Consider the following 27891-nt stretch of genomic DNA (forward strand, 5'->3'; position numbering starts at 1 on the left):
GGCCCCGGGCTGCTGCGTTTTCAGGTTTTGCCAGAGCTCCACTCATGGATACAGATATCCCACTTCCCAGAGGGACCCTGTGTCATTTTAATTTTTTGATGTGAAGAGGGCGGCCCCCGCCCGAAAGTGTGATCAAGCCTGGGACAGCCTTAGTTATTATTGTCGTCAGAGTAGAAACAGGCGGCAGAGGAAGGGCCTTTAATGAGCATGTGGTCCATCTGATGGCATCAAGAGAGAAACCAAGGCCTTTAATGATAGCCATCGAACTGATTTTTCACTTAGGTGCATTGCTAAGCACCTCACATGCATTATTCATTCACATTCAATCTTCACAGCAGCCTTAACATTATCTACATTTCACAGCCCGTGAAATCCCAGAACTTTAGAGAAGTAATGTCTTTTGACACAGCTTGTAATGGGTAAAAACAAGACTGGCAGTCAAGAATAACACTGTTCAACAGAAATATAATGCAGGCTGCATTTTAAATTTTCTAGTCATCACATTAAAGTAAAAACGAGGAAATTAACAATATCCTTTACTTGACCCGATATGTTCAGAATATTGTAATTTCTATGTAAAAATTGTTAATGAGATATATTACTTTTTGAAATCTTGTACATTTCAACTTGGACCAGCTGCTTTTCATGTACTCATTAGCCACGCATGGAGAGCCTAACTTATAAAGCATTAGAACTAGAGAGAATTTGCCCTCTCTGTTAATCACTTTCCCCAGCTACAGAGCAAACAATTGCAACTGCTTTAGTAAAGAAATCAATGCTTTAGCTCAGTGATTCTCAAAAGTTTTTGGTATAAGAACCCCTTGGTATGCTTAAGCATCTAGAGATATTTTTTTATGTGGGTTATATCTAACTATATTTATACTATTAGAAATTAAAATTAAGACATAACTATTGGGTTTTCAAAAATTGAAGTATAATTTATGCAGTACAATTCACCTAGCTCTAGTGTATAGTTCCATGAGTTTTGGCAAATGCATAGTCATGTAACCACTACCATAATTAAGATACGGAATCATCGTACCCTGACCCCTGCAGATGACTCCCTGACCCACTGTAGTCAAATCCTCCACCCATCTTCAGCACCTGGAAACCACTTAAGACTGAGAAAAAATGTAAAACCCAAGAGTACCAAAGCATACACTCCATTAGACATCAGAGCCATGACTTCATCACATGTTGCGTAACCTCTAGAAAATTTCATGGTACAACCATAAGTGAATGAGAGTGAGAAAGGCAAATAATGTCTAAGTGTTGACTTCAATAACCCCCTGAAGAGGTCCTCAAGTTGGGGTCCTGCAATACACTTTGAGAACCCCTACTTCAGCCTCGTGAGTGAATACCCTGGCATCCCAACCACAGATCTACTTAGAACTCTACATTCTGGCCTAATTTAAATAATTGACATTTATAGATTATCCATGCCTAATGAATTCACAAGCATTTTTGAGCACTTTAAATACCTTATTTTTATTCAATTCTTGCAACAGCCACATGAGGAATAATAGTACTTCACATTTCATGAAGTTAATAACGTTTCCTCCAGCCTTGGTCTCACTGCTTCTCTAACAAGTAGGGGTATGATTTTCCTTGACTACAAGATGTTCTTATCAATAAGGATATATTACTAGTTATGATAATAATGCCGTGAACAGGAGCCAGCAAGGCCTGCTCTAACATCCATCCAGGAGATCAAGGGTTTGTGGCACCTTTGGCTGGGATTGTTCTGCAGGTAAATGGTTTATTCAGGACCCTCGACTCCTGAGGATTAAAAACTAAAAGTAGCAATTTTTTTCCAACTGTCCCCAGTACACTAAGTTGGACCTCTCCCTTTCATGCCATGTCGTAGGTCCCTTAATAATGCAACTTTGCATCTACTTTCAGAGATTCATCTCCTTTCAATATATAAATTGGTGTCTTCTTTATTTTTTAATTTAAAACTCAAATGTGATTCAAAAGTCTTCTCCCTGATTCCAGAGGAGTGAGTAGGCTAGCAAGAGAGAAGTATAGCTGTGGATATCTTCTTCACCCCCTTTTCTGGCTCTCCTGTGCCTCAGAGGTGAGATCTCAGAAATTGCAACCACATTGTCGCATAAAGCCACAAGAAAATATCTAGAATCCAACTGGTTATCTTTTAAAGATTTTTTTTTAGAAACTGTTTATTTTCTGTCAACCCTATTTGCATTCTGTTAAGAGTTTGTGAAAGACCAGCTTAAGACAACTCAGAGGTTGTTCCTACCCATTCAGTGGCCTGTGCAGTCAGGGCACAGTGAGGGCTGCAGACCAAGCTTCAGTAGCAGGGTGAATAGTCCAGTTTTCAGTAGGAAACTGCTGAAGAGGCAAAGAGTGCACCCGTGCGTTCAGACCTCAGGCTGAGCAGCAGTGAACTCAGAATCTGGAGTAATCCATTCACCCTGAAATTCCTCCTTGGTCACGCAGCCTTCTCAGCAGCAGCCTGCTCTTCCTTTTCAATCTCTTCAAGAGCTTTGTACAAGTAGAGATCAGGCATGGTCTCCCATGGGTGTTCACAGGAGATGGTGCCACGCATGCGCAATACTTCTGGGGTGAGCACCCACATCAGGGGTGAGCCTCCTTGTTGTTGCCAAGGATGGCAAAGTCCACATTGCACAGAGGAGTCTGTGTTATACAGAGCAATGGTAGGCAGGTTAACATAAGATGCCTCTGTGAGAGGCTCGTGGTCAGCCCTGGGATCAGCAACCACCAGGAGTCTCAGCTCCTGGAAGGCTGCCTGGATCTGGTTAGTGAAGTTTCCAGAAGTGAAGTGGGCAGCAGTGGGAGTGGCTCCAGGGGCAGCAGCAAACTTCAGCACAGATCACAAACCAGTATTCCTGGACAACATGACATTGACATCAGCAGGGTTTTTAATGGCAACAATGGCACAAGCTGTTAGCAGGAGCTTCTCCCAGGTTCTCTTCAGATTTATGATGTAGATACCATCACTTTTCCTTTTGTAAATGTGTTGTTCCATTTGGGAGTCAAGGTTGGTGTCCTCTAAATGGGTTCCTGCTGCAAGGAATTTGGGGCAATCCTCTTCCTTCATCAAGGCTCTGGACATTATGAAAATTTCCCTTTACGTTACATGAGAACCAAGAACAATGCCATATGGACCCCTCTCTGGGTAGCACGGAAAGCCTTTTTAAGATTTTAAAAAGTTATCATTGCTTTATATTTTCCTCCAGATAGGCAGGGATCCAAATAGCAGGGGATAGAGAGAGCTTCCAGGTTAGCAAAGGCACCCACACCAGGAGAGTGACACACCCCAACTGCATGGGGACAAAAGCTCCTGCACACTGAGGACACTCCCATACATGGCCCTATGTATCTCTTCAACTGTCTGTTCATCTGTATGATATGAAGTTTCCCTGAACAACTCTAGCAAATCATACTTGAGGAGAAAGTCATGGGACCCTCCAATTTGTAGCCAAATCAGGCAGAAGTTGTGGGTAACCTGGCAAACTACTACCTGCAGTTGGCATCTGAAGTGCGGTGGGAGCAGTCTTGTGAAACTGAACCCTTGACCTATTGGATATGACACTGTCTCCAGGTAGGTAGTGTCAGAATTGACTTACATTGGTAGGACACCCAGATAGCGTCACAGAGAGTTGCTTGGTGTGAAGGGAAAACCCCACACATCTGGTGTCAGAAGTGTTGTGAGTGTGGTATTAGTCTGAAAGTAAGAGAGAAACACAGCCAGAGAAGTAGGTTTTTCCCCACTCAGAAAAACTGGTAAAAGAACTAAAGGAAAGAAATAGAACAATGTCTCATCAAATAGAGGATATTAATAAAGAGACAGAAATCATAAAAAACAAATAGAAACTCTGGAGTTGAAAAGAATAACTGAAATTAAAAAATTACTAGAGAGTCTTTACAGCAGACTTGAATAGGCAGAAGAAAGAATAATGAACTTGAACATAGAGCAATTGAGATTATTCATTTTAGAAACAGAGACAAAAAGGAAAGAAGGAAAACGAACAGAGCCTCAGAGACCTGTGGGACACCATATGCATAACGGGAGTCCCAGAAGAGAAAAGAAAGAGGCAGAAAGAATATTTGAAAAAGTAATGGCTAAAAGTTTTCAAAATTTGATGGGAAACAATAATCTATACATCCAAGAAGCTCAGTAAACTCCAAGCAGGATAAATTCAAAGAAATTCACACCTAGACACATTATAATAAACAGCCAAAAGCAAAGAGAATTTCGAAACCAGAGAGAGGTGACTCTCACACAAAAAGAATCTCAATAAAATTAACAGCTGATTTATGATCAGAAACAACAAGGGTCAGAAGGAAGTAGTATCACACATACAGAGTTCTTATTTTCTTTAAAAAACCTGTCAACCAAGAATTCTATATCTGGCAAAACTCTCCTTTAAAAATGAAGGTGAAATTAAGACATTCCCAGATAAACAAACACTATATTTGTCACTAGCAAACTTTCCCTACAAAAATTACTAAGGAGAATCCTTCAGGCTAAAATGAAAGTACACTAGACAGTAATTAAAACCCACACGAAGAAATAAAGAACATCAGTAAAGGCATCTATATAGGTAAGTATATAATATAGAAAAATGTATTTTTTAAAAAACTGCATGAAGCAATAATTATAAATCTATTTTGATGGGCACACAATGCATAGAGCTGTAATTTATGACAATAAAAGCTTAAAAGAGGGAGAAATGGAGATATACAAAGTTTTCTTAAATAAACCTTTAATTTTCTTTTTTATATAAACTTCTTAAAGCAGTTTTTTGTATACTATTAAAACTAAGTTGGTATTAATCCAAACTAGATTGTTATAAATTGATATATTAATGGTAATCTCCAGAGTAACCACTGAGAAAATAACTAAAAATATATGGTGCCATAAAAGAAATGAAAAGGAAATTTAAATCGTACACTAGAAAATATGTATTTAACACAAGAGAAAGCAATAATGGAAGAATTGAGCAACAAAACAGAAATCAAAAATAAATAATACAATAGCATTGTAAATTCTACATGAGCTGTGATTACATCAAATTTAAATTAATTAAAACCCTCCAATTAAAAGCAAAGATTTGCAGAATGGCTAAAAAACCAAGATCAAACTATATGTATACAAAAACCCCATTTTAAATTCAAAGACACAAATAGGTTGAAAGTAAAAGGGTGAGAAAAGTTTTCCCCTGCAAGCGGTAATCAAAAGACAGAAGGCATGACTATACCACTCTCGGACAAAATACACTTTAAGCCAAAAATTGTTACTAGAGACAAATAAGGACATTGTACAATGACAAAAGGGTCAGTCCACAAAGAAAATATAAAATGTAAGCTTACATGCACTTACAAGAGAGCCCCTAAGTACATGAAGAAAAACAGGACAGAAAGGAAGGGAGAAATAGACAATTCAAGAATAATAGTATGAGACTTCAATAGCTCACTTTCAATAAGGGATAGAACAGAAGGGACAGAAGATCAGCAAGGAAAGAGAAGACTTGAGTAACACCGTAAACAACTAGATATAATTTTCTTCTCAAGTGGACATGGAATGATCTCCATATGTTAGGCAGTAAAACAAGTCTCAATAAACTTAAAAAGACTGAACTACCAAGTATGTTCTCTGACCACATGGAATAAAATTAGAAATCAGTAACCGAAGGAAATTTGGAAAATTCGTAAATATGTGGAAATTACACAACACAGTCCTAAATAGTCAATGGGTCAATGAAGAATTAATAAGGGAAAATTTAAATACTTTGAATGAATGAAAATGAAAACACAAGACAATATTGTGGAGAGAAGGTCACCATTTCTTCGATGACTACTCAGATGTCTTGAACTGCTTCTGCTTGACAATCTCTTTGCTATATCTCGACAGGTTCACTGGCCACTGATTCACCTCCACCTCTTGCTTATTTTACATTCCTTCCAAACACATCATTTGAGCATTTTATTTATGAGAATTTCAGAGTTTGTCTTTCGAGCCAGCTGCACAGATGTTCTCTCTACGCTCTCTGGGCCTCTCTAGTCTAGATCAGATATCTTGTATTTCTTGGCGGAATGGGATATGTGACCAAAGGACTCTTTGAAGTTGCATACCTTGACATTTTTAAACAAGGGCTTAACCTCCTCGCCAAGCCTCCCTTTTCTGCGGGCTCCTGTGGCAAAGTCAGGAGATACTTGCACCCCTCAGCACAACCCCATGGACTTGGAAGAGACTCCAGTTTTAGTTTTCCCTTTAGGTTTTTTATCTGATGTCAGCCCCCGCCCCCACCCACCGGCAAATGTACAAATTTGTTTAGGAATTTATATCCATAGGCTTACTTTTTAAAATTAAGTTCACTTTTATAACTAGTAGGATATTGTCTTGATAAAAATAGGGTTTAAAACTCAGCTGATTGGAGAACTGCTTGTACATAGCACATGCTTTTTATACTCAGTATTTCAGGCTAAGGGGCAGCTTTTCAGTCTCTATGCCAACCTCTATTTTAAAATATTCACTTTTTAAAAAATGATATGAGGGAGCCTGGCGAGGTAGCTCAGATGGCTAGAGCATCATCCTGATATGCCAAGGTTGTATAAATAAGTGGATCAACAAATCGATGTTTTTCTCTCTCTCTGTCCCTCATCCTCTCTCTAAAATCAATCAATAAAAATTTTTTTAAAAAGAATATGAGGGGGGAAATCATGGTGAATTACTCTGATGTGAAATAAAACCCATCTGGCTTTTGGCATGCCCCCTTTTCCCAGACAGATGGATAATGTGGTTAGCTGGAGGTAAACTGCCTTTATAATATTTTTATCTGCCCAAGGATGTCTCTAAGATCAGAGGTATAAATATATGAGCTATACTTTTCTTGGCTGATAATATCATCCAGATAGAACTTTAGAACCAGGATTCTCAATTCTCAGCAGCATCAGTATCACCTGGGACGCTGTCAGAAATGCAAACTCAGGCTTCACCCCAGACCTGCTGAATTAGAAACAGGAGTGGGGCCCAGCTAACAGTGTGTTAACAAGCCCTCTGGGGGACGCTGACCCACATTCAAAGGTGAAAAATATAACTGTTTTCTATGAAAGAAGAGAAAATATTATATATTATAAACTAATTAAAACATTACATATTAATTTAATTCTCTAAGATTTTTTTCAATGCCTATTATGTACTAAGTACTGTTCTCCAAGTTTTCAGGAGGTGCCCCTCTAAAGTCTCCAGAGAGCAGGAAGGAAATATCAACGTGCAAAGCTTGCTACAGCCTGGACAGTGTGGGGCAGACTGTTTTGAGACCCCAGTTGTTAGTGGCCAGAGAGAAAGGAAGACCCAGTGGAACAATGCTATCTTCCTTTTTCCCAAGAAACTAATAATCTTATAAAATCTATTTAAAGGTTGGAAATATCAGAAACCAATTTTAAAAGTAAAATTTAATAGAAGGAACAGCTTTATTGAGCTACAATTCATATGTCATATAATTCATCCTTTTTAAGCGTACAACTCGAAGTTTTAGTATAATTAATAGATGCTAGTGTTGCCACATCTAATTTTGGAACATTTTTGTCCCCTGTAAAAGAACTCTCACACGCATTAGTAGTCACTCCCCATTGACTTAGATGGGGAGAATTTTGAAGGCACAGATTTGGTTTAATTAATCTTTGACTCCCCAGCGTCAAGGCTGAAGAAATCACTTAATCATGCTTGTTAGATGAATGAGTGAGAGATCTTTGGCCTTTTCATACTTACCTTGCATTTTTTTCTTGATTCATTTCACTAGACCTTCAGCTCTGTGATGACAACGGCATGCCTGACTTGTTCTCTGTCATATGCCCAGTGCCTGGCACACGGTAGGTACTCAACAAACAGCACTTTAATTCATGACTACATTTAAACATTTTCTCAGTCTCTGCATTTGTTATAGCAGCCTCAGTTCCAAGAATATTACACCCATCACAACATTAATGAATGCCTACAGATCAACATTTAGAGAGGCGCCGTCAACCAAAGAGCGCTCATTGGTACCTCGACAGCCATTTCCCAGGCTGTTGTGCCCTATGGGCACCCCAGGAAAGCACCCCCGGCCCCAGAGCGCCTGTAAATTCTTCTAACCAGAAGAGCTCTCCCCGCCCCCTCTCCCCGCACAGCTTGCTCTGCCCTCCGCCGCCTCCTCCCCGCCCACTCTCGCCGCGGTCTCCTGGCGGCGGCGGCTTTGTCTCGTGGGCTGGTCCCTGGCGGCTTCCTCCCCCGAGCAGCTGCCGCCAGAGGGAGGAAGCGGCGCGGGAGCTGTCCGGCACCCCGGTGCTGAAACCCCGAGCGCTGGCCAGCCACCACCACCATGTAAGGGCCATGAGAAGGGCTCGTCCTGGCGCAGCGCGGACATGGAGGAAGACCTGTTCCAGCTAAGGCAGCTGCCGTGAGTACCGTGGGGGCGAGTGAGAGGCAGACAGGCTTGCCTTTAAAAAAGGAAAAGCTGCAACGGGGGAGGGGGGCATCGCTGCATGGCTTCTTGAATTCAAAGGGAACTGTTTCAGAGGAAAGAATTAGGCCTGGAGGAGAAAAGCCATTTTCCTGCCCCCGGAGCCCAGTCCCTGTATCTTTGACTCAGTTCGATTTTTCAGATCCGTCAGAATCTTATGGGGACCTACAGGGTGTTATGTTTTCCCTTTTAATTGCCCTCAATCCTAAAGGGATTTTGAGGTCGGTGTTTTGAGAAAGCATCCTCTGCTATTTGGAAATGTGGACTGAATTTATGAGTCCATGCAATGACATCGGTTATTTCCAGCCCTTCCCCGATGCTGTGAAATTCCTCATTTTTCTGCAAGGTTTTGTAGAAGGGGATGATAATTGATGTTGCAAACTGGTTTCTAAAAAACTAAGATACGCCCCAGAGGGGAGGCTTGAGCAAAGTCCGGTTGTTTATGAAGTGTGTGAATGAGGGCTGAGCACCCTCGCTGAAACCTCTTGCCTTCTTCTGAATGGGAGGTTTTGTAACAGCTAGAGTGAGACTCACTGTCAACACCTATCCTTGGGGCACCAGGAATACACTGCTCAGAGGATGGGCATTTTAAAGCTGTACCAAATTGGTTCTGAGAATCTTGAGAGAATACGATCAAGCCATGGGAAAGACGGGGCCTTGCAAAGGGGCTTATGGATTTCTCCTGGCTCATGCCAAAGGCGATTTGTTGAGCAAATTCCAAGAGTATGAGATGGGACATTAAATGGAACGTTAAGAGGGACTGTTGTTTTAATTTTTAGAAGCATTAGCCATTTGGATGGTGACCGTAGGCACCATTTGGATTTGTTGGGAAGGATATAATATTGTTAGTATGTGTGTGTTTTCTTGACTTCAAATTTTTTTTTTCTCTCTCTGAGCCACTGAGGAATTCTCCCAAGTGACTGTTAGTGTGACTGTTCAGCTCTCTGAGGCTCTGAATACTGAAGGATATTGTAATATTTACTTCTCAATCAGTGTAAAATTAATTTTTATTTCAAATTTTAATTAATTCATATTTTAATTTTAAGCTCTTATTAATTGATCCATAAATAACATACCTTATGTAATACAACATAATTTCACAGATGCTAAAGGATGCTCAGTTTTATAATATCCAGAGGTTGATGTATGCATACATAAAAATGGGCATATCTGAGTACAAATCTCTCAAGGAAAACACAGTACTTTCATTGAAAATAAATATCATGTTCAAAAACCAACATGTTATCTCAAAATAAAAAATAATTTAGAAACTAAAATATGAAATTTGGTACTCAGAATAACAATTCATATTGGAATTGCAATTTTACTAGGATAAATTTTCAAATAATATCAGAGCATGTGAACTTTGCAAATTACTCAAAGATTCATGTATATCTAATTTACTAATACATAGGCATGACGCTATGGTAACAATTCCTTTCTTAATCAAAAAAGGTAAAATAATAAGAGGTTTTAGCTTACTTAAGTTTAAAAATTAATTTATTTTATATTAACATATAAGATAATGCCTTATATCATCTACAGAGGGTAAATAAAGTTCAAAAAGAAGCACAAGAATAAGAAGTATGTCTCCCTGTTCTCAAACCCCAGTTTTATGTTTCTTGTTTATTCTTTTTGATATTTTATGCACATAAATACATATAATATCTGTTAGAGAGGCCAAAATGTGTTACTCAAGAGCATTGGCTCTTGAGTAAGACAAATTTGTGTTCAGACCCTGACTCTGCCACTTCCTGTTTATGTGACTTTAAGCAAGTGACTTAACCTTTCTGAGACTCAGTTTCCCTAGCCTAAAATAGGGGTCACAATAGTTCTTGGTTCATGGGGTTATTGTGAACCTCAATTGAGTTAATGTATACTACATACCAGACAGATACAAAGCACTCAACACATATTAACTATTATTTGTATTATTACATCTGAAAGATCACTTATAAAAACAAAATATATTAGCTCCTTATGTTGGACTTCCAAAAATTGTAATCTGCAAACCCCAAACTACATTTGAATGAGGTCAAAATTAGCCCTGGTGTGTGCTGACCTCAATTTGTTTATTTATTTTTTTAAGGAGTAAAGTAAAAGGAACAGCTGCATCAATCTGAGTGGGTTACAAATCGTGACTTAGATGGTTAAAAACCACACCCTGTATATGTTATGCACAGGTTTCAGGCAGCAGTTTTGCTGAGAGCAATATGGTTTTAAAAAATCAGAGTACCTCGTAGAGGGTTAGCAAGAGCGGGCTTTGGAACATGTTCTGTCCCATGGGAGTCCAAGTGTTAATAGATTATAAGCTACTAAGTAGTTTACAGGGTCAGGGTTCGAGGGAAAGAGGATGAGGATGTCTAAGAAAACAGCCCTGCTTTGTACTTGGGGGCTTCTTCACATAGTTCTGGGATGGCTCACTTGAGATCACAGACAACCTCTGCTTTTCACCTGCTATCCATTCAGGCACAGCACCATGTATAGGAGATTCAGGAGGCTGAGATTTTATACCTAGTCATGCCTTATTGTGTGACCTTCTGCAGGCTAGACTTTTCTGGGTCTCTCCTTTCTAGGATGACTTCTTGAAAGAAAATCTTGCACACTACCTTTATTCATGCATCCATTAAGTTTACTTGGGCACCATCCTTGGCATAAGAGATTCTACAACTGAATAAGATAGACATTATCCTTGTCCTTGAGAAGCTTATAATCTAGTGCTGCAATGTTTGACACAGTAGTCACTAGCTACATATGACTATTTAAATTTAAACTTGAATCATATACTTTGTATGTGAAATAACCTTTACAGTATAATATACTGTATAACTTATAAATAAAATACGTGAAATTTGAAAAATCGGTCCCCCTGGTAGCACTAACCACATTTCAAATGCTCAATAGCTCCATGTGGCTAGTGGCTGCTATACGCACAGCTTAGGTCAGAAACATTCCCATAACTACAGAAAGTTTTATTGGACTGCACTGGTCTGGTGGGAGAGGCAGACCCTGAACACATAACTGCACAATAACGAGGAGAAAGGTCTTACCGGCTACAAAAGGACAAGGCAGGGTGCAATGAGACTAGTTCTAGAAGGGAGAGAGAGAGGATTGAAAACACTTCCTTGAGGAAGTGACATTGGAGCTGAGTCCCCAGAGATATGTAGGAGTCATCGAGGAAAAGAGATGGGATTAAGGGCAGTTCAGACAAAGGGAACTCTGTGGGGAGAAAGCGCAAAGTCAGGCCAGTGGGGTATACTGGACAAGTGGCTTGGGGAAGGCCACAGAGGGTAGCAGGGACCAAGCCATATAGGACCCTGTAGTTCATGACAAGGAGTTAGAACTTCATCTGGTGTTTGCTCAATCCACTTTCTCTTCTTTCTTACAAACCCTGTCTTTCAAAATTGAGCTTAAGTACACCACTTCATTGAATCTTCTCCTGGTCTTAAACAGCAGCAGGGGTAAAAGATCTGGGTTCAAATCCTGACTCTACCACTTATTATCTGGACGGCCTTCGGGCCAATGACTTCATCTCCCCAAGACTGAAAGCTCATCTTTAAAGTTTGAATAGTGACAGTCTCTGTATGGCAGAAAGATCACCATTCAGGAGCTCTTGGCTCAGTTCCTGGCTCCAAGTAAAGGCTCAATCAATGGCACTCATGTGATTTGTTTTCCTCCACTTTGGATTTGTTTCTCTTATCCTCCAACTTGTTCAGGTAGTAAAGCACCAGGAAGCCATGGTCTTCCTTTTAGAACCCTAAGAAAACGTCCTACTGAAAGCTAACGGCAGTACACCTCCAAACTTGAACTTTTGATCTTTCCTCTACCTTGCTCCTTTTTCAGCCTCAACCATCTCAGCGGATGTACCATCATCCTATTTGGGCCCAAAACTTTGGAGTCAAGTTTGGCTCTTCTTTCTCTTGTATTTCACGTCAATTCATCAGGAAATCCCATTGGTTTTGCCTTTAAGCTATATCCAGACTTCAGCTACTCTTCTCCACCTTTACTGCTGTTTCCTGGTTCAAGACCTCACCGTCTCTCACCTGGAGGGACTGCAATGGTCACCTTACCGGTTTCCTGCTCCTGCGCTTGTCTCCCTCCAGCCCGTTCTCAACACAGCTTCCAGAGGGATTGTTTAAAAGTCAGATCACATCCTTCCTCAGTTCAGAACCCTCCCGTGGCTCCCCATCACCTGTCTCTTCCCCTCTCCCACCAACTCATTCTGCTGCAGCCAGTCCGGTCTCCTTGGTGTTTCTCAAACATTCCAAGTAGGCTCCTGCCTCAGGACCCACTTCTCTGTCTAGAAAGTGTTTCCTCAAAGTATCTGCTTCCCCTTTGTCAAGCCTCGAATGCTACCATCTCACCAAAACCTGCCCTGATCACCCTCTTTAAGATTGAAGCATGGCTCCTAACAAAAAATGAAAATAACAAGCATTGATCAGGCTGTGGAGAAATTGGAATTCTTGGGTACTGTCAGTGGGAATGAAAAATGGTGCAGCCTCTGTGGAAAACAATGTGGTAGTCCCTTTAAAAATTAAAAATACAACCTCACTTCTGGGTATATACCCACAAAACAACCTAAGGCAGAGTCCTGAAGAGATATTTGCACACCCCTGTTCATGGCAACATTATTTTCAATAGCCAAAAGGTGGAAGCATCTCTTGATGGAGAAGTGGATAGACAAATGTGGATGATCCACACAATGGAATATTGTTAGCTTTAAAAAGGAAGGCAATTCTGACACCTGCTACGTGTGGATAAACCTTGAGGACATTGTGCTCAGTGAAAGAAGCCAGTCACAAAGAGACAACTACTGTATGATCCACTTGCACGAGGTACTTAGAGTGGTCAAGTTCATAGAGACAGAAAGCAGAATGGCAGTTGCCAGGGGCTGCAGAAGAAGGGGGAGGGGAGTTGTTTAATGTGTATAGAGTTTCCATTTTGCAAGATAACAAGAGTTCGGCAGACAGATGGTGGTGATGGATGCACAACATGAATGTACTTAATGCCACTGAACTGTACTCTTAAAAATGGTTAAATGGCAAGTTTAATCTTAGGTGTGTTTCACCACAATTGAAAACAACGCAGCCCTCTTTCCTCATCCTCCAGCACCATGTTCTGCCTTTTCCTTGATCATAGTGCTTATCACCTTCTAACGTACCATATAATTTACTTATTTATTGTTCGGTGTATGTCTTCCCTCACTAGAGTAACAGCTCACATGGCAGGGGTCTGATGTATCTAGGTACCGGGGACATCACCTTGATTCCATCTGATTCTGGATTCCAGTGTAGACCCGTATATGTAGGCTGAGAAATTTTTTAAACTTTATGAATGAAAACCCAGAAAAATCTGTTCTTCACCTTAATTATTCTCCTTAACAGTGTGGCCATCTTTATTAAGTTGCAGTGGCTACACAGCTGGGTCCACCTGGAAAGATCAGACATAGCTTTGTTTCATCATATTTATCTATCTGCTTCCCCATCCCATTCTTAAATCAGGGAGCCTGGGAGAATGCAGAGTGACACACTGATTACATGACCCTCTTCTTGATATTGTCCCAGGCAAACTCTTTGGGTCCATGGTAACCTTGATAAGGACTCATTTTTGAATTCTAGAGAAGGACCTAGAAGCAGGTTTTATTTCCTCTAAATGAGGAGACCTCTGCATGATGCTTTCTCTCTCTCTCTCTCTCTCTCTCTCTCTCTCTTTCTCTCCCTCTTCTCCTTTCATCTCCATGGCAACCCTGTGAGATGAGAATTTTCATCTCCATTCCACCAGGGAGGAAACAGACTCAGAGAGGTAAAGTATTGAAACCCAGGTCAGTTTGTACACCAGAGCTGGGCTCTCTTCTTCCCTGAGTCGGACCGCTGCTCTTCACACAAGACTCTAAATGGCACCCTGAGATAATCACAGTTTGGTTTAAGCTTTCTTTTCAGTCTGACAGATTCCTGAACTCAGGGGATAAAGGTCAAGAAACTCAAATGAAAAGAGGAAAATAAAAAAGTCCTCATCTAAAATGCCCTAATCAAGTCTCAGACCCTAACTTACGGTACAAGGTGAATGAATTTCATGATGGTACAAACCAGATCTTTATGTTAACAGCTATTTCCTCAAGCTCTTCTCTTCTTTAAATAGTGAAATTATGTAAAATAAACGTTCCTGGTTATTTTGGTGAATTATATGCTATCTATACCCCACAAATGCCAAGGAGTTGTGAGCCAGTCTGTTTTGAAGGCCTCATACATTTAACATATGCCACTGCTATTTTCTTTCATATTTTTTTTTCTTGGGAAATCTTAGCTTTGGTAGTTGATACATACTTTTAGAAATGCAACTGATTCAAAATGTACCTTGGCTTTCTGAGTCTAATTTAATGTCAAAGGTCTCCTTTCATGTCCGTCTGAAAACATGCATTCGTACGTAAATGTGCCCTGGATTGTTGTGACTTGCCAGAGAAGGAATGTGAACAGGTCCTGGTTTAAGACTGCAGGGAGCTAAGCCAGTTTTTCAAAGTCACGTTTCACAAAGGTCATTGTACCCTTTGCTCAAGGCAAAAAGGCAAGTTGGGTGAAGCCCGGTGGGGGGGAAGCTAATATTTACTCAGTGCATGCACTTGGCCATTCATCAAGCTCAGTCAGTCTCCACGACAGTACTGCAAGCCCTGCCATCATCCCTATTTCATAGATGTGATGTGTGGCCCATGCTGTCAACAGGAGTTCTGTAAATAGTCACGATCATTATGTATATTGATTATTAAAGCATAGATGTCCAGGTTAAAAATTGCAAACATTACAGAAAGGTCCAAAATAAAAAATAAAAAAACAGTCCTTTTCCTCCAAACACCTTGTTTCCACCCAGTCCTCCTCCCCAGAAGCAGCGGTCTTCGGCTCCTCTGTATCCTTCCAGGATGTCTAGGCTCTAGAAGCATAAATAATCCACAGCAGCACTTCTCAGTCTTACTTGAACTGCGCACACTGCCTGGGGACCTGGTTAAAGTGCAGATGCTGATTTAGTAGGTCTGGGTCAGGGCCTCAGGCTGCCTGTCTAATAGCCCCCGGGGGAGGCGGGGCCTCTGCTAGGAGAGCATGCCTCCATCATGGGATCACATTCTAGCCTACGGCATAATGAGCCCCAACCATCTCTTCCTGTTGCCTCTTACAGATTAACTTGTGTGTCCGTTTGTGTATGTGTGTTTATGGCGGTAAACTACACATCACATAAAATTTACCGTTTTGATCCTTAAAAGTGTACAGTCAGTGGCATTAAGTACATTCACACCATTCTGCAACCATTACCACTATCTGTCTGAACTTTTTCATCTTCCCAACTGAAACTCTATACCAATTACACCCTAACTCTTCCCTCCCTCTAGCACCTAGTTTCTGTCTCTGTGAATTTGGCTCTTTTGGGGCCAAATACGTGGACAATATTTGTCCTTTTGTGTTAGGCTTATTTCACTTGGCATAATGTCCTCAACACTCATCCATGTTGTAGCAGGGGTCAGAATTTCCTTCCTTTTTAAGGCAGAATAATATTCCATTGTATGGCTAGACCACACTTTGTTTATCCATTCACCCATTCATCCACTGATGGACACTGGACTGTTCCCGTCTTGGCTGTTGTGATACAGATCCACTCAAAAACATTTTTTAGAACATTTTCTTAATGGATGTGCCATAATCTATTTCATTACTCCTTTCCTGATGATTGTTTCTAGGTTTGCTAACACTTATCACATTTAGTTAACCATGATCCCATGCAAAGCTGCAAACAGCCTGCTAGCACTGGAGGAGAAGAGCATCCACAGAGTGGCTGCGAGTGGGGACTCTGGGAGGGCAGGTGGCTTTGCCAAAGTCTGGCTTAGACACCCACTGTGTGACCTTGGACCAGCTCCCAGCCCCTCTGTTCTTGAGTGTTCTCATCTGGAACATGGGGATAGTGAAAGTGAAGGTTAAATAAGCTAATCAAATAAGCACAAACGCTGGATCGGACACACGGCAAGCCAATAGTCCATATCAGCCACTATTTGTAAGCTAAGTCCTTGCCTACCTGTGTCCGTCCCTATGATGAGTTGCCCGCATGACCATTCTAGGTGGGCACACAGAGCATTTTAAAGTTTACCCAATATCACAGATTACCTTCCACAAAAAGTAACAGTGGTTGCTATCAGTCATAGAAAGAAGTATTGGGTCCAGGAGAGTCCCTCAGGAGAGGGTGTGACAAAAGCAGTAGTCAGGGGAGATTATCGGGCCACCTGGTCATTTCCTTCTCTGGTGTCACCCTCAGAGTCGAGGTCAGTGATCCAAGGACCTTCCCTTCATCCCTGAAAATGAAGTGATGATGCGAGTCAATGCTCATGTCCTTCCTTTGCTTAATAATTATCTGTTTTTATCTTGTTCGAATACCTTGGGGGACTGTTTATGCTTTTTGGGGGGGTTGCTTCTTAGGGACAGAGCCCCCTTCTGGAACCCACTTCATACCACCCATTACTCAGCAGGTTTCAGAATTGAAATGTCCCAGCCTCAGGGACCACACTGCTCAGATCTAGCCATACTATTCCCTCAGAGAAATGTGGGCCCCTGATGGCCAGATATCCTACTTTCTAAGAGGCATCAGAAGTCTTGCATCTTATGTGAATTCCTTCAAGTAACAAGATTTGGCATCCACTTAAAAAAATACCGTATAGGCAACTTTGTTGTGGGCATAATGTAGCCTTCAGGTGACCAAATTGTTATCTCTGTTACAGAGAGGTGAGTCGAACATCTGAAACACAGGTGCTTCCAGACAGTATTCACGTCTAGAATGAACCTATCCTCACCCCAACAGCCCACCGTGTGAATAGGGTCCCTTTGGAGTTGTACAGTGCCCAACCTGTACAACCATAGGTGGCAGCCCTGATACACAGCCTTTGAAGTTGTCACCCCCTACTGTCCAACTCAATAGAAATGCTAACCTCCTACCCATTCAACTCCCCTGACCATGGAAAAATAAGCCTTTTGCCTGGTTTGGGCACGAGAGCTGTGCAGCAAGACTGTGCAGGGGGAGTTTGAGCCTTCATGACCAGATTTGCTCTGTCCTCTAGGGTGGTGAAATTTCGTCGCACGGGAGAGAGTGCAAGGTCAGAGGACGACACGGCTTCAGGAGAGCATGAGGTCCAGATCGAAGGGGTCCGCACGGGCCTAGAGGCGGTGGAGCTCGACGATGGGGCAGCTGTGCCCAAGGAGTTTGCCAATCCCACTGATGGTGAGGGGGCCCTGCAGCTGAGACATCAGCCCTGCCCACAGCCAGGGGCCCTGAGATGCCACCGTTTCCTCCCCAGGTGGCACTTTCAGAGGGACCTCATGAAGGGGCAAGTAGGAGGGCTCAGAGGGCCCAGGGGTGACACTGGAATGGGAGCTGAACCTCCGTGGCTTCCTTCAGCAAGCAAGGTTACGTCACCATCCCTGCCATCAGCATCATTGCATTACACTTGGCTAGGACGGCACAGGGATATGGATGCTGTTGGTGATGATGTGATCATTATGGTGATAGTGATGATGGTGATGATAATGATAGTAGTGATGATGATGATGAAGATGGCGATGATGATGATGGTGATGTGATGGTGGTGGAAATGAAGACAGTGTAATGATGGTGATAATGGTGGGGGTGATGATGATAGTGATGAAGGTGGTGATGATGGTGATGATTATGATAGTGATGTTAATGGTGGTGATGATGATGATGATAGTGGTGGTGATGGTGATGGTGATGATGATGGTGGTGGTGGTGGTGATGATGGTATATATCTGCACATTCTTTTTAACAATTGGGTTATATTTTATAGTATGGATATATAAACATAAAATTATAATATATGTCATCATTTATTTAATCAATTCCTGTTGATAGACATTCTGCATTTTCCAGCTTTTCCTTTTGTAAACAATGTTGCAGTGGATTCTATAGCAAGGTATCTTTCCACACTTGTTGGAATGTTTTTCTAGGATAAGTTTTAGAAGCAGCATGTGCTGCCATTAATGAGTTTGCCTGAGGATCCCCCAGACTCCCCCACACCAGGACAACTGCAAGATGCCCTAACTCCCTCCTCCCCTCCCCCTTTCTCCTTCCCAGATACTTTCATGGTGGAAGATGCGGTGGAAGCCATTGGATTTGGAAAGTTTCAATGGAAGCTGTCGGTTCTCACTGGCTTGGCTTGGGCAAGTATTTCCAAGAGACCCTTCCGTATGCTGCCGCACTAGGATTCCATGATCTACAAGGAAGGACACGGTTCTTTCCACACAGAGCCTTGGCTTGAATCAATAAGTTTTATGTTGAGTGAAGCTGGTGGTAATGAAGGTCAATGCTTGGGGGAAGTTGGGTAATGTTGGCAATTGCCCACAAGGAGGAGTTGTAGCTTCTGGCTAATTAAATGATTCTCAATCCTTTGGGGCTCAGGGCCACTCTAAGATAATGGAGTCATCTGTGAAGCTCACCCTAGAAAACCAAGCACAGAGAAAAACGAGCCCTTTGCTTCATGAGGGTCATGATCCCTTGTTAAAAATCCCTTCGTTGGCCTATTGCAAATAATGCATCTAGACTATTAGTACAACTGAAATTCATTTTTGAAATTGTTTTTCCAAATGGATCTTTAATTTCCCCATGTCATTTTCCCACTAATTTGAAAGGCTACCTATATTGTCAATCACATTCCCACGGCCTCATGGATCTGCTTCTGAACTCTCGTTTCTGTCCCATTGTTCTATCTAGTCCTGTAAAAGATGTTTAATTACTGGGACTTCCTAGTATGTTTTAATATATTAAAATGTCACGCTTGTTAAATATACTAAGAATGCTACATGAACAATGACCTCTAACCCAAAGACAAACTAATCTTTAATTGAACTAAAGAGAAAAGATCCTTGTTTCTCTATCTCCGTAAAACGTTTTTCTTATTTTTTTTATTGAATCATTTTTTATTGTTATTCTATTACAGTTGTCCCAATTTTTTCCCCTTTGCCCTCCTCTGCCCATCAATCTTTTCCCACTTATTCAGGAAGTGCCCCTATTTTTTTTTAAATATGGAAAATCACACACAGAAAAAAAAAGTTTAACGTCTAGTCATCAATTCCTGCATGATACCACACTGTTTTAGCTACTAGAGATTCTAGCACATTTTAATGTGTGGTAGGGTGCTCAGCAGGCAGGAGAAGAGGGCTTTCTATATGCTCTCTTGGGGTCACGGAGCGAGGGGTCAGCCGTTTAGGCACCGGGCAGCGTCCCGGCCTCCTGACGTTGCTTCCTCCCTGCAGATGGCGGACGCCATGGAAATGATGATCCTGAGCATCCTCGCGCCTCAGCTGCACTGTGAGTGGCGGCTGCCCAGCTGGCAGGTTGCGCTGCTGACCTCGGTAGGCAGCCGGCGCTCTCTCCTGTTGCACACAGTTCTGGTCCCCTGGGATGGCCCGTGGGGGGTCCCCCTCCTCCTGCTGCTGCCAAAGGCTCAGCAGAAGAGAATTACACTCTGCATGGAAGTGCCATGACCTCAGCTTCCTCTGCTCTCCAGCGGGTTGGCAGCCAGGGGGACCCCTGCCCGCAAAGGTCCCACTCCCTGGGGGCTCCAGACATCCTGCTCGATTGCTAGGAAGTTGGAAGCCACCTGGGCACGTCACTTAGACCTCACACACCTCACTCATCCAAAAACAAGATGCCAGTACCTCCCGGCCTCCTTTCTCCTGCCTTGCAACCTTTGATATTTTCTTAGCAATAGGACAAAATATTTCTTTGGTATGGCTAGAAATTAGCAAAATGCTAACTCCACAGCCATACCGCCTGATTCCAGCCCAGGCTGCCCCACTTACAGATATGAGACCCCCAGCCAAGTGACCTTCCCTCTCTGAGTCTCAGTTTCCTCATCTGTAAAATGGGGACAACAATGAAAACCACGCCCTAGGATTGTTGTGAGGTTCCAACAGTAACACCACGTACACAGAACAGTGTTTGCACCTTAGCAGGATCTCAGTGAATGTTGGCTCATTATTATTATTACTAGGGTATGAGGTCGCAGGTTCAGTCTATGATTCCCTTTCTCTGCAACGCTCCATGTCACTGTCTCACAGAAATCCTCTTTCCACCCACAGGTGGTCTTCGTCGGCATGATGTCCAGCTCCACCCTCTGGGGAAACATCTCAGACCAGTATGGCAGGAAAACAGTAAGGCGACCCTCTCCTAAGCGCATGTGCCCTGGGTTATCTCCATGGGGATGGTGAGAGGTAGCAAAACGGAGCTGCTTGGGCACTTGGGAGGCCCGATTAGGAGCTCTGTTGACATGCTGTGAGAAAACATTGCTCCGAGGCCTCTGTGGATTCCGAGGCCATGTATGTGTCTACGTACATTTCACAGTATAGAAGATGCTGCTGGCCCCCACGTGATCACCTTGACACTCACCGTTCACAGGAGGCTGGGGGCAGTCAAGGGTTGGGAGAGAAAGACATCAGCTTTCCTGCCCTAAAGTATCGTCTCTCAATCCCAGCAGGATTGAGCTCTGGGGCCACCAGGGGAGCCTGGTCATTGAGTCACCCTGAATTGACTGCCTTTCCTGCCCCTCCTGGGACTACCACCTAAGTAAACTATTTGCACTAGAATTCTTGTCTAAGATACAACATGAAAGGGATTTGCAAATACAAAGGGAATATACAGGTCTGGAGTTGCATGGAGCTCTTACTGCCTTTAAAAAAAAATGTTACCTATTATTTATTGTTTGAGAGAGAGAAAAACATCAATTTATTGTTCCACTTATTTATGCATTCATTGGTTGGATGCTTGTATGGGCCCTGGTCTGGGACTGCACCTGCAACCTTGGTGTATTGGGACAGTGCTCTAACCAGCTGAGCTACCTGGTCAGGGCTGAGCTCTTACTGTTTTGTTACTTCGTGACTTTGATGGTCTCCTTTGTACTTTAGTTGCTTTTGTTTTGCTAGACTGCACTTGAGCTCTTTGATTCTTTTGGTGTGTGAAGCTACAATGCTTCAAACTATAAACCTTGGCCTTAGATCTCAATAGACGCAGGCAAGCTCTACTTGGCAAAGCCACCACTCCACTATTGCTCTTTCTGAGAAATTGTGTTCCCTGACCACTTTGTTCTTCTCTTCCTTGGACTCTCATCAGCCTGCAGTTTCTCCAGAGGCAGCGTAGTGTAGAGGGTATGTGCTTGAGCTCTGAAGTCAAGCGGACCTGGGTTTAGTCCTGGCTCTGCTACTCCTGGCTTTGTGACCTTGGGCAAGTCCAAGTCTAGACCCTTAACCATGATGCTAGGGGATTGAATCCATAGGTGTTTGGTAAATATACGTTGGCTCAATGAATGAATGAATGTTTAAATAGTGCTGTACAGGAAGCAGACTCCAGCTGCAGCCCTTCCTTCTGTGACTGGAAGGAAACACGTGGGCCAGCAGACACCTGGGAGATGCTGACTAGTAAAACCACGGGGAAGTGGCTGTGGCAGGGCCAGAGGCGGCAAGGTTAGGAAACTAGCTGTAGCCATGGTGGACCAGAGAGAGGCTCTTGGTTGGTTTTAGGGGCTGGAGAGGTTAGTTGGAAAGACCTCTCTAGACATCCTAGAGAGAGTAGGAGCTGGGTTACTGTGGTCTTCCGGGGCAGCTTTCTAGACTCTGCCCCCATCCGCCCTCCCACCCACTTCCTGTTTCTGGAGGGTGTGAGTCACTGCTTTCGTGATTTTTGTGGTTGGATAATAGAGCAGAACAAGTTCTAGAGGGAGGGAGGAAAGCAGGAGGAAGGAAAGGAAGGTAGATTGAGGAAAGGAAGGATGGAGGTTGAGGAAGGAAGGGAGAGAGGAAGGAAGGAAAGGAGGGAAGGAGGGAGGGAGGGAGAGATGAAGGAAAGGAGGAAGGGAGAAAGATTGAGAAAGGAAGGAAGGAAGGACGGGAGGGAAGGGAACAACCCTTTAAAGTCAAACAGAGCCATTTCTGCGATGGAGCCGAGCACCCCTGGAAGGACTGGAAACCTGTGGCTGGCTGCCGCTGGACCTAACGTTAATCTTCAGGCCTATAAAATAACGGAAGGAGAAGAACTCTTCTAAGGTCTTAACACGGCTTCTTCCTGAGCAGACTGGGTGTGGGGACAAACGATTCATTCCTCTGCCTCTGGCTAAAAACATGTTTTATCTACTTGTTCTCGAGGCAAACACGCACGTGCGCAGAAAAATCCAGGAACTTGTAATGAGGAATTATACAGTGCCCCAAATTCTGTTATCCAACTGCTGAATACTGAAGCCATGAAGACTGTAGGGGGAAAGGAGGAAAAATACCTTAATTTGGGACCTGAATTTGCCACTGGGTGACTAAAGCAAGTCACTCCCCCACCTTGGGCCTCAGTTTCCTTATTTATATTGAAGCAGGTCGGATTAGGTAATAGCTGATACTAACAGCTACCATTTATTGAATTCCCAAAACTAAAGAGCCAGTGGGTTTTTGTCCCTGGAGTCAGTTCTTATCACTCAGTAGGAGATGTCGGGAACATGGATTTGTAGCGTCGGAAGCCGCAGTGGGCAGAGCTGTGGTTGGTTAGTGATGTCTGCCATGGGGACAGAACAGGACCGATAGCTGAGTTTAGTAAACTCACTGAGGGAAGGGGCGGTGCCTGTGTCGTTCGCAGACTCAGCCCCAGCGCCTGACACAGCACTTGGCTTCGGGCAGGCACTCAATAAATATTTTCTGAGTGGCTGAGCTGGATGGATGAGAATCAGATCTCGTTTCTGTGTTCTGCCACCTCTCCTCTCCAGACCAGCTGACTGCACTAACGAGTTGTCTTTGTTTACCCAAAAAGTCCGCGAAGGTCATTATAGCGTAGGACCGCGGCTTCCCTTGGAAAAGTGTGTTTTATCCTGTCACCAAGGGCAGTGATTCATGCAGTGTTCCCAGGAGGGAGCCCTCTCGACTACAGATGCCTTTGTGTTTAGAATGAGCCTCTGAGGAGAAAGCGCTGAGCTTGGATTTGAAAAAGTGTCAGAGATGGGTTTTCTGTAATGCCATTTACTGAATCTTGTGGCTTCAAAACACATTTTGGCACCTTTTAGAGCAGTGGTGGGCGAAGAGGGGGTGACTTCACGTGTTTTTGGTTGTCACAACTGAGGGGAAGGGTGCTACTGCCACCTACTGAGTAGACACCAGAGATTCTGCTTGAAACCTCACAGTGCCCAGGACAGTCCCCACCACAGAGAGTTACCAGATCAAAAATGTGAACGGTGTCAAGGCTGAGAAACCAGGCACTGAAAAGGAATGTGCAGACAGTGCCCAGTGGCCTCCTTGGGAAGAGTTAGTCCTTCATCATCTTACTGTGTCACCTGGAGACCATTCAACCCTCATCTCAATATTTGCTGAAGGGACTTATTTGGGCTAATGAAATATTGACATAACATCATTGTGAAAAGCATGGGCTACGAGACCAAACTGCTTAGGTTGACGTCCCAGCTCCTCCGGTGACAGGCTGCATGACCTCCAGGAACTTCCTCAACCTTGCTGTGTCTCGGTTTCCTCATCTGTAAATGGGATAATGATAGTCTCTCCCTTTGGGCTGTTATGAAGAGGAAATGGGCCCTCATACAGAAAGCTCTTGGCCCAAAGCAAGCATTTCAAAAATGTCCATTATTATCCCCATCACTTGCCAAGCTCATGGTGCCAATAAGTAGCAATGCCAGTGTTAAAATGCAGGTGTGTCTGGCTCCAGAGTTGACATCCTTCCGCCTGACCATGGCTGCTGGGAGACATGACTGAACTATCCCCAGAATTCAGCTGATCGGTAGGACATTCATCCGTCTCAATAAATCAAGTTTGGGGGGCTTCCTGGAGTGTTTCTCCAGCTCTCCTGACCAGCTTGCTAAATCCCACAGCCAACGCAAAGCTGGCTTGACCAGAGACAGAGGAAAGAAAGCACCCCGAGACTGCAGGGCCCCCTTGTCCCCCGCATGGAGTCCCAGCCCAATCTCAGGGAGGATGGTTTAGACTCTAATTATAAACCTTCCCCAGAACTCCTCCAGAAACAGCGGGCAAGCTGGGCAGCTGGCGAGCTTTGGTGAGCGCTGAAAATCTCTTAGCTCCTTGGTCTGCCTCCGCCCAGCTGGGAGCTTTCTGTGAGGGCGTCCGCTGCGTGACTTTGCAGGGGGATCACATATGGGGTTGGGACTCAGTGGGCCACTTCGGTTCCTGCAGAAGTTTCTACAGCCTCGGGGCTTGCGGCAGCCACAGAAAGGCAGGGCAACTTTGGGGGTGTGGACTTGAAGGGATGGAAATAAATGCATCCAGTTCATGTCCTAGTGAACCTGGAGCCAGTTACTTCACCTCTGTGAGCCTCAGTTTCCCCTTCTGCAAAATCAGGGGACAACAGTAAGAGCTCATAGTGCTGTTTAAAGAAGACAATATACAGAAGGCACTTAGAACCGCATGTCGTGATGCCTGGTTAGCCCGTGATCATTGGTAGCTGTTAATTGCTTGGAACTTGAAGAAAAACAATTTCAAAATAGGATCAGGTCACCTCCTAGTTCAATGTCTGCAGGTGCATGTTATCCCTAAGGAGGGGAGGGAGGTGGCTGGCAGGCACTAGGCCTCTTGTTTCAGTATTTTGAAGATTCCCCAGGTTTCCTTGCCCTGTGACTATTTTTCTTGAGCATAGTTGGAGAATACTTGCCTTGGGAGGGCAGTTCGAGAGCCTGCAGGTGACTGAGCAAACTCCTCTTGGGGGTGACGGGCCTGCCACCCAAATGGCAGCAAGACTTTTAGCTTCTTGGAGCAGGAGCTGGAAGCCTTTCCAAGCTACAGGTTATAAACTAATGAGCCATGGGCCAAATATGGCCCACAGCTGTGTTTCCTTTATTCCTTACAATGCTTTATAGGATTTCCAGTCAGATGCCTCTATTTCAAAAGTGATGTATTTTGCATAAAAATTTAAAAAGTAGAAGAACTATGAGTTATGGGGTTTTGTGTGTGTGTGTGTGTGTGTGTGTGTGTTTTAATTGGCCTATCTGGCAGCCTGGATCCACATTCTGTGAAGGTAACTTTTGATTTTAGAGACAGAAAGGAAGGGGGAAAGCGAGAGAGGGAGAGTCATTGTTTTGTTGTTACACTTATTCAGGCATTCATTGGTTGATTCTTGACTGTGTCCTGATGGGGGATTGAACCCGCAACCTTGGCGTATTAGAATAATGCTCTAACTAACCAACTGAGCCACCCAGCCAGGCCCATAATGGTAACTTTTGGCCAGAGCTGAGCAGAGGCTGATAAAGCAGGTCAAGTTCTCTTTCTTTCGCCCACACTCACCTGTCCTTGCTGCCTTACACCTGTGTGGTACATGCGTGTTCTCTGCCAGAGGGGATGGGGAGCCATCGAAGGCCCTGGAGTAGGGAGTAGCTCGTTCACAGTACAGCGTTCGGGGCCGGAAATCCTGGCTCCAGTTTTGACTCTGCTGATCCTGAACAAATCACTCCGCTATCAATACTTCGACCGTCGCTGTGCTAATTTGGAAATGAAAATCACGTCTTTCCAAAGGTTGCGGTGAGGAGCCATGTGAAAGAAAGTTCCATGAAGTCAGAGGCTCTGGCTGTCATGTTTCCTGCTGTAGCCCAGGGCAAAGTCCAGTGCCTGATGTTCAATACGTGGCGGGGACTCCCTGGCAGTACCCATGGCTTTACAGTAGCCATGGCACTACTCACAAATGGTTGCTGAGTCCTCATTTTCTGAGCAGCTGGAAAGTCCTGGCATCAGCACGCAAATGCAGGGCCAGCTACAATCTGCTGTGACCCCACAGGACGGGTCAGCCTGCCTGTCTGCGGTGCCAGGCATGCGGGCCACTGGTGACCTTGCTGGGATAACACAGGCAGCCCCGGGGGGGAGGCTTAGCCTGCGTACCCCAATCTGGGTGTCTTGTCTCTTCCTTTTCCTATTGTCCTGCTCTGTTTTCCTTCTTTTATTTTCTCTGGTGCTACTGATGTCCTGTTTCCGATTCAAGACTCTTTGGGTTCCAAGGAAGAAAATCTCTATTGAGTTAGCTTAAGTCAAAAGAAAGAATTAAGTATCTACGTGGCAGGTGCTAATTTCATAGTCATGGGTTTAGGGGTGCATAAATGTTGCTTTATTATTGCTGCAATACATCCAGGGCTTCCTGCTTGAATAATTCTTGTCCTACCTGTTCTCTTGTGTACGCTATATGTTTATTTGTACCAACTGTTTCTTTTTTTTTTAATTAAATGAATTTTGAAGGAAAAGAAACTTTGCAGAGCATCTTAAATGGGAAATCAGTAACAACTGCCCTAAGGAAATATAAAATAAATGCAATGAAAACAAAACAATGTTACTAAGTTCTAGCTGGTTATCGTTGTCCCACTGCTCTCTTAAGAGAGATTAGTAGGTGGTTAAAGACAGACTAGCACCACATAGATACTTCCTTTTGGACATAATCAGAAGAATGGATATTGAAACAAAAAAGGAATCACTTTCTTGCAAGGTGATTTAGTTATTTAAAATATTCTCTCTATTCTGGCTGCTGTGGCTCAGTGGATTGAGCGTCGGCCTGCAAACCAAGTGTCGCTGGTTCGATTCCCAGTCAGGGCACATGACTAGGTTGCACGTCAGGTCCCCAATTGGGGGCGCGAGTGAGAGGCAACCACACAGTGATGTTTCTCTCCCTCTCTTTCTCCTTTCCCCTCTCTCTAAAAATAAATACGTAAACAAACAAGTAAGTAAATTTTTTTTTAATAAATAAAATATTCTCTCTACTACTTAAAATCATTTTCCCAAAGACCTAAAATCATCTCAGAGACGTCCAAATTTCCCCTCCAGTTGTTTTAATTCAGTTTAGAGTTTTAAAGCTAAAATCGTAGGCTTTATACTTTTCTCCTAACACGTCCCCAAGGTGCTGGGGAGTGAACTTCAGCCTCTTACTGCAGTTCTCAAACCCATGTAAAATTTGCATTCTACTCCATAATAGGGCTGATGTTGGTTGCTATGTAAAAGCTATAATTTAAGTTATGTTTACTCTCAATTCTTTCTCAACCTCTAAGAGTAATTAACACTCCAGAAATATATAGCATGATTTCCTTGAAGCATTGTGTCCCTAGGTAGGACTTAACCTTGTCAAACACAACGCCCCCTTTATTAAAAAAAAAAGTCATTAAAATTTTTAATCATGTTCCTTAATTATCTAGAAATAATTTCAAAGAGAAAATGAAATAAACACTCACATAATTTTAAAAAGAAATCAGTTAAACCGCCCTAACTATGAGATGAGGGAGAAGTTTTTAAAAGGAGATAATTAATAATGTAAGATTTATTTTCAACATGCAAATGTTCATGTACAACTCTGTCTAGATAATAAAAGGAAGTCGTGAGTATTTGTCCCTGATTATAAATAAGCTTGA

General features: G+C 43.2%; 1 protein-coding gene and 1 pseudogene across 1 annotated transcript in view; one reads left to right on the forward strand and one right to left on the reverse strand.

Moving 5' to 3' along the window:
- Nucleotides 1–2213: 2213 nt before the first annotated feature.
- Nucleotides 2214–3094, reverse strand: LOC149996939 (small ribosomal subunit protein uS2 pseudogene; annotated as a pseudogene).
- Nucleotides 3095–8178: 5084 nt separating this feature from the next.
- SVOP (SV2 related protein) overlaps nt 8179–27891 on the forward strand; it is a 49704-nt gene continuing 29991 nt past the window's right edge. Inside the window, exons 1-5 of the mRNA XM_090292211.1 lie at nt 8179–8423; nt 17572–17732; nt 18603–18688; nt 19781–19879; nt 20609–20680. Of these exons, the coding sequence (XP_090148337.1) occupies nt 8389–8423; nt 17572–17732; nt 18603–18688; nt 19781–19879; nt 20609–20680 (453 nt within the window). The 5' untranslated portion in view covers nt 8179–8388. The remainder of the gene's footprint in view (nt 8424–17571; nt 17733–18602; nt 18689–19780; nt 19880–20608; nt 20681–27891) is intronic.

Source organism: Furipterus horrens, unplaced genomic scaffold (genome assembly GCF_987537825.1).
Source record: "Furipterus horrens unplaced genomic scaffold, mFurHor1.1.pri manual_scaffold_11, whole genome shotgun sequence".
Classification (NCBI taxonomy): domain Eukaryota; kingdom Metazoa; phylum Chordata; class Mammalia; order Chiroptera; family Furipteridae; genus Furipterus; species Furipterus horrens.